Genomic DNA, 6805 nt, shown 5'->3' with positions numbered 1-6805 from the left:
TATTTTGTGTTCTTTTGTTGAAGACTAACTTTTAATTGTTCATCCTGAGAAGTTGTGCTGTGACCTTGTGCTGTTTAAGAATTGTTGTAATGTTTTTTAACCATCATGACAGACCTAATGCTTAATTTTCTTAGAAATGATCATCTTTAAAGGTAAGTGAACAGCTCAGTACTCAATAAGTTTACTTCTTTTTAGTAATTCTTAGAAGAAGAATTGCGTTATGTCCTTAATTCAGACTTTACAATCTGACAACCTCCCCCCCTCCTGCGCTGGGGACCTGCCTGAAACATACTGGGCAGATTCCGGTGAACTCAACTTGATGGATAGAGGTCCCCTTCTATCCCCTGTCCTTGACACAACTTTCCCACCCCATCAGCTAGCTTATCAGACTGGTGTTGGCTGTTAAATTAGCACGGCAACAGCGGTCTGTAGGCTGGCTGAAGTTGTGGGCTTTCAGCATTTCAGTTGTGCTGCTTGGTTCATGCCAAGACTCAACGTCAGCTGGTGCATTTGTGGATACAACGACCTGTCCTTAGCGACTCTGATTCTATGCCGATCACTGCAGTTCTGGAAAATACTACAATGTAAAATTAATGAACAATAAAAGCGATGAAAAGTATGTTAACTGGTGCCCTTGTCACTTTTCTTTATGCACTGCTGCTGTTTCTAATAATTGCTGAACACAATTACATTTTCAAACTATACAAACTCCAGTTGATACAATCACAAGGAGTTTTCCAAATTGTTTTTCACAGCACTTTAAAAGTCCAGTCTGTTGGATTTAGTGGCATCTAGCTGTGAGGTTGCAACCAACTGAATACCCCTCTCCTCAGTCCCCTTCTGAGCATGTAGGAGAACCTACCTTGGTTGCTAAAACCATGATAAACCCTCATTTCAAGTCAGTGTTGGGGTTTATACGTTCTGCGCTACTGTAGAAACATGACCGACTTCATGGAAGAGGACTTCTGAGGTTAAAAAACAAAAACATTTTTATTTTCAAGTGGTTATATGCTAATAAAATCATAATGAATATAAAATTCCATTTCTGCCAACAAATCACCCTTAATCAACACACTACCTTTTTAAGGCTTTTCATCTATTTTGGTTTGAAAAGTTGAGTCAGTTTATTCTTGGCCTTGAAACAGCAGTTTACAAAACAATCACAGTCCATAAAAATATAATTTAATTTGATAAAGTAGCTTAAAGAGGCACTAACTGTGTCCCGATGATATTTTGAGTGTGAGGTCACCTCAGTCCTTCCCCCTGCAGATGTTGAGGAATGTATTAAGCTTTTCATAAAGACATTTCTTTTTACATCCCACATAGTGACGCTCTCTCTCGTCTACATAGAATCCAATGGCAAGGAGGTGCTTGTTAGTGTTTCCCTTGTCTAGCCCAGTTGCCTGTAGCTGGAGATGACTTGTTCAAGAGATGTAAAGCTGTCTAGAAAGTCCTCTTCTGTGAACCCAAATTTAATGTACTGATGGACGTAGGCCCTGCAGCAGGAGAACAAAATGAGAACGGAAAATGAGTGAAAGACATTCAGTGCAGAAGAAACAACTTGAAGGTATTACTTATTAAGTTATATAAATATTCCCACAGTTGTCATACTTTTTGGACCCACTTTTTCCTAACACTCATATTCAGGCATGTCTCTGATAAAAATGTCTGACTCACTTGGATGCAAACATATTCCAGGCTTTTCCCACCATGCTATCCAGAGGTCTGAGCAGAGCCTGACTGTTACTGACCAGCGTGGCAGATTTCTCATACTTAAACGGCACTGGGGATTTCCACAAGTTGAAAGCTTCCTGAGGTGAGAGCCAGGAGGTGTACAGAGCTGGATCCTCAAAGCCACCTGTGGACGGGAGAAGATCATTTGCATGGGAGGCTGTTGATGCTATTGCTTTTCTCTGTGTCACACGCGTCACACAAACCTCTTCTTCTCGACTCCCACAGATTCATTTCAGGTGAAATCAGTGAGGAATTAACGCATTATTTCACCCAGTTGGTCAATTTATTTTTCAGTAGTAACATCAATACATTTCTCTGACCTGTCTCTGCGCTGTACACGTCTTTCCCTCTCAGTATGAGCAGGTTGGCCAGAGAGCTGTTAAAGCCGGCTCCTGTGACACTCCTGGTCCGCTCTGAGCCTGAAGGTGGACGCACCTGCCAGTCGATACCTGACACAGGACAAGAAAGCATCCTCAGAAGTGCTTTAGGATTTAATCTGTGACGGGATCCCACTTTCAAGCCATAATATGACTTAATAAACATGCTATGATCCTTGCCTTCCTCCATCTTGGTGTTGGAGATGAGCATCTGTCGCAGGTGTTTGAGCAGGCCCGGCCAGCTGAACGTGCTGTAGGCTACGGAGGCACTGGGCATCTGAGGGATGCTACTCACGCTGAGCAGCTTGTACTCTGGGTGGCATGCGAGGGCGCTCAACAGCTCACCTGACGGACAGAGACGTGACCGTATATGTAATGAGATGATGATGATGATAAATTGACTTAAATATTTTTAGACTCTTCTAAACCAGGAGATGGGTGTGTGTGTTGGTGTCTCCCACCTAGAGGATTTCTGCTGTAGACTCCGTAGGAGTCAGTGGTGAGCGCGGGCTGCAGGACGCCGCCCAGCTGCTGAGCGATGACCCTGTTGACGTCGCTGAAGGAGATGTCTTTGAGATTGAGCAGCTGACTGCAGATCTTGTGCACCGTGTCGTTCTCGTGCACCAGGATGGCGTCCGACAGCTGGTAGAGATGAGCCAGCGACAGCACGGAGTTGTAGTTCTGGACGATCACCTGAAAGGTCAAGGAGAAAGATTTAATAGAACGTTATTCTGGGCTAACATTCAAGACTAGCCCCTCGACAGCAGACTCCGTACCTCCCCCGTCCCGTACGGCCAGGTGAGGTGGTTGACGATGAAGGACTTGGGGTAGATCTCTCGGAGACACTGAGTGACGTAGGTACCGACCCCAGAGCCGGTTCCCCCCGCCACACTCATCATAGCCATGAGCCCGGCCAGTCTGTCACAGCGCTCCACCTCTCGCCTCACCAGCTCCTCCACCGCGTCTCTGTGACGAGGGCCGTGCACACAGAACCTAATGTGACACAAGAGGCACATCAACAGCTTTTCTTCCCCTTCGCCTCCAATGATTTCTGAGCACAGTGTGTCCTGTATTTGTGTTGTGTCTGTAGAAAATAAACATAATCACAATATAGTTACATTTGACATGTTTTAAGCATGAAAGTTCATTCTCAATCTTGGAAACATTTTTATGTTTAAACAATCCCAACTCAAGGTCCACTTATTAGCTTTTTATTGTCAGACCACTTTTTCTAAGGTCAAGAATGACCTTTGATGAGGCAATTCATTGATTAGCGGGGCAACAGAAAATTAATTGCTGCTGTTGGGGTACAACAACATTTTAGTTATTAGAACCAGTAGTTATAATAATGGAACTTTGTTTACATTTGGTTACCATAGCATATGATGATTATCTTTGCTAATGATTATTTCAGACAGCGGTATGCGGCCACTGGTTTGTATTATGTTACGTTTTTAATCATAAAGACAGAATAAAATGACAATTACAAACCAGCTAATACATATACACACCACACATTCAAAAACAAAATAGCAACAAAAACAAAATCAGAGATACATACACCCAAGTTTCAGCCTAAAAAAAACATTTGTCGAAAAATGGTGCACCTGAACACCACACAGCAGGACTTCAGCTTAGAAACAGGAGAATTTAAATGTCTAATAACTGAGCTCCAGATACTTTTAGATTTCTTATATTGCTTTGGAGCATCTGAAGAGGAAATGCATCCCTGCATAGCCATTTATTTTTAATTTATACTTTATCATATTAATCTATTGCGGGGGTGGGGGTAGGGCGTTTTGAGCATATATCCCCCCTAATACACATTATAGTAACAGCAATTTCACGAGAAAAGAAACGGTTGCTTCAGATCTCTCCAATGTGAGAATTTGATGCTTTAAATGCATAAATGACAGGGAAACTTTATATCTATGGGTCTTGGAAAGTTGGTCACACCACAACAAGACATTTGAAGACATGATTCTGACTTGATCCCTCAGAATAGTGCGGAGGATAAAATCCTATCAGCAAGTCCATCTTTATGACAACTGAGCAGACTAACTGTAGTTTGAAAGCTCTGGAAAAGGAAGCTAGTAAGTGGACCTTGAGTTGGGATTGATTTGACAGTGTTTGGCTTCTCTTCACTGTGACGCTCCTGTTGCTACAACAGCAGTCTTACCCATTAGCCCAGTTGTTTCCAGAGCCCTGCTTCTGGCTGAAGGATGAACCTTCTCCATACCTCCACCTGCCAGATTTTGCAGCCTTGCTCATACTCTGGTTGATCACTTTGGACTCCATGTCAACCAGCACCGCCCTGGCTTCCAGGTCTGGTTAATGAAGGACACGACAGGTGAACAGGTGTGCAGCACAGACAGACAGACAGACAGGAAACACACGTATTGAATCCAGAGGTGGTGTCCTACCTCCATGTGCGGTTTGGTGGAAGAAACGCTCACAGCTGGCTGAGTGGTACGCTTTCCTCTGTCCCTCGTGAGCATCGCTGTAGATGATGTCGAACAGCTCGTGACCCACCTGGTTCCCGCACTGACCGAGCTGTACCGTCACGACGGACATCGTTTCCGGAAGGATCGATGGTTTTCAGATTAAAGTGTGAGAGCAGGTAGTCTGAAGCACACCGGTGAATGCATGCTGAGAGTGAACTGTTTCATGACTGTGTCCGAGGACATGTCAGTGTGTGTCCTGTACTTTGAAAGCGTCTGCCGCCATGAAAACTTGGAACGGCATTTCCGGCTCAAACTGTCAAAACTTTCAAAGTAAAGGTCCCATTCACATGTAGTTCTTCTTCTTCTTCTTCTTCAGTTGGCATCCTTTGAGTTGCATTACTGCCTCCCTCTGGCTCAATCCATCCCTGGGTCTTCAGTTGTTCAACATACTTTTAACTAGTCCAGTTGTTTTCTTCCCTCCAGCGTGTCTCCATGTCCCAGCAGACCCCTAACATCTGTCCCTGTTCTTTCCAGTCTCCTTACATTTCTTCTCTCTCTTTGACATAATTCCTACAAGAGATCAGGACATGCTCCACTGTGTCTGCTTCCTCACATTGCTCACCATGTCCAGTTTGGTTCTTTCCTGTAATAAAAAGTGTATTGTTCAGGTTTCTGTGTCCAGTTCTTAGTCTGTTCATAATAACTTGTTCCCGTCGGTCGGCTCCACTGCATCTTGTTGATCCTACTTTGTTTTGTATGATGTGTCTGCCCCTAATTGCTCTGTCCCAGTATTGTTACCATTGTTTAATACTCCCTTCCAGACCCATGTGCTGGTATCCACATGTTTTTCCCCTTCCTGATAATTCTTGAATTAATTAACATTACCTCATAGAGTATATCTTGATGGTTATTGCTTGATCCTGTTTTACTGCTGGTTAGTATATGGTTTGCTGTTATCTGTTCTGCCCACTCCAGTGCTAACAGCATTGTGATAAACTCAGCTGCATATACATTTAAATAATCAGATGTCCTAATCTGGTGGCTGGGAATCACCACTGCAGCCCCTCTAGCCTCTGTTAGTGGGTCCTTTGATTTCTGGTCCCATGGGCCACAACACAGTTTGTCTGAAGTTTATTTTGTCAACTTTCATTTGTTCAGCTGTGTTCTTTCCCTACCCATCCAAAGCTTGATTTCTGTGCTTTTTCTCTTAGTTGGGTGACTTTCTTTATGACCCTTTAGATTAACCCACTGATTGGCCATCAGGTGTTTCCTACAGATCCACAGTAGCATTATATATACACAATGGAGATATCTTAATTGCCACACGTTCAACCTCATTTCTAACCTCTTTTCAGTCATGCCTGATTGCCACATAACCTTTCATCATAAACTCCAGCTTCGGCTTGAGTCACGACTTCTGGATGCACATCAGGTCTGGTTTTTCCTTCTGGCTGTATGTGAACTGTTTAAAATCTTGTCCATTTGCTATCAGGCTTCTTGTGTTCCACTGGAGGATAAAATTGTTATAATAACCAATACACTGTGCTTCTTGGCTTGCTTGTTCACTTAGTTCATCTATGATTTCCTCCCATCGTATACCTCTTATATCCAGATGGTGAACTTCTGCTTTAACTGCTCCCTGAATTCTTGATTTCTGCTGCTGCATTTATAACTCCTGCAATAAGTGTTACCATCTTCTTTTTCGCTACCAAAATCTTCTTTTCAACTTCTTTCATCATGTTTGCTTCATCCTGTTCTCCTGTTTCTTATTAAGATTCTCCTGCCTCGCCACCTTAGTCGCTTCAGCATAAGATATTTTCTCTTTCACTCGTCTCTGCTCTGCAACAGCCTGCTGTTCATGGCTTCACACCCCAAATTCACATGTGGTTAATAGATGCAACATCTTTGAGTCACAAAGAAAAAGGAATAAATACATAATTTTGCCTATAGTATATAATTTACATTGTGTATTCTACTTTATTATTATTTGAAGGATGGCCAGGATTTGAAATAATTTAATGGAGGATGATATACTTTTATATTCTTTAATTTGATTTTGATTTGAATTTATTTGATTTTATTGTTAGATTTGTCTCGCACGTACAGAGTGCATGAAAGTTACTGTAAAGTCTTAAAGGTGCATTATGTAGTTTTGGGATCTTCAGTGACTGATTTTTTGTATGCCTGAACAAACAAATACACACAATTCATACTGTTTTACTTTGTTTATATGTGGCGGACCCTGCCACC

At 42.6% G+C, this 6805-nt stretch overlaps 1 protein-coding gene across 2 annotated transcripts; it reads right to left on the bottom strand.

Annotated features, from left to right (window-relative positions):
* Positions 1-971: 971 nt before the first annotated feature.
* tubd1 (tubulin, delta 1) lies at positions 972-4857 on the bottom strand. 2 transcript variants are annotated; one of them, XM_084351024.1, is made up of 8 exons: positions 4535-4857; positions 4291-4438; positions 2888-3104; positions 2573-2804; positions 2292-2456; positions 2055-2183; positions 1678-1858; positions 972-1496 (listed from the first exon to the last, which is right to left on the bottom strand). In XM_084351024.1, the coding sequence occupies exons 1-8, from the start codon at positions 4683-4685 to the stop codon at positions 1391-1393; spliced, it is 1329 nt and encodes a 442-aa protein (XP_084207150.1). In that variant the 5' UTR covers positions 4686-4857; the 3' UTR covers positions 972-1390. The 2 variants fall into 2 exon arrangements, with proteins under 2 accessions (XP_084207150.1, XP_084207149.1); XM_084351023.1 differs by having other exon boundaries at positions 2055-2456.
* Positions 4858-6805: the final 1948 nt, after the last annotated feature.

Source organism: Pagrus pagrus (assembly GCF_965226575.1).
Source record: "Pagrus pagrus genome assembly, chromosome: 4".
Classification (NCBI taxonomy): Eukaryota; Metazoa; Chordata; class Actinopteri; order Spariformes; family Sparidae; genus Pagrus; species Pagrus pagrus.
The sequence above is the reverse complement of the archived record's forward strand: the minus strand, read 5'-3'. Positions and strand labels throughout refer to the sequence as shown.

What these genes read in the sequence shown, in the direction of transcription:
- tubd1 (XM_084351023.1), bottom strand. Translation starts at nt 4,685, where the DNA reads ATGTCCGTCGTGACGGTACAGCTCGGTCAGTGCGGGAACCAGGTGGGT. An exon ending in CTACAGCAGAAATCCTCTAG is followed by an intron (nt 2,457 to 2,572) that starts GTGGGAGACACC and finishes TCTGTCCGTCAG; the next exon opens with GTGAGCTGTTGAGCGCCCTC. An exon ending in TGGAATATGTTTGCATCCAA is followed by an intron (nt 1,497 to 1,677) that starts GTGAGTCAGACA and finishes CTCCTGCTGCAG; the next exon opens with GGCCTACGTCCATCAGTACA.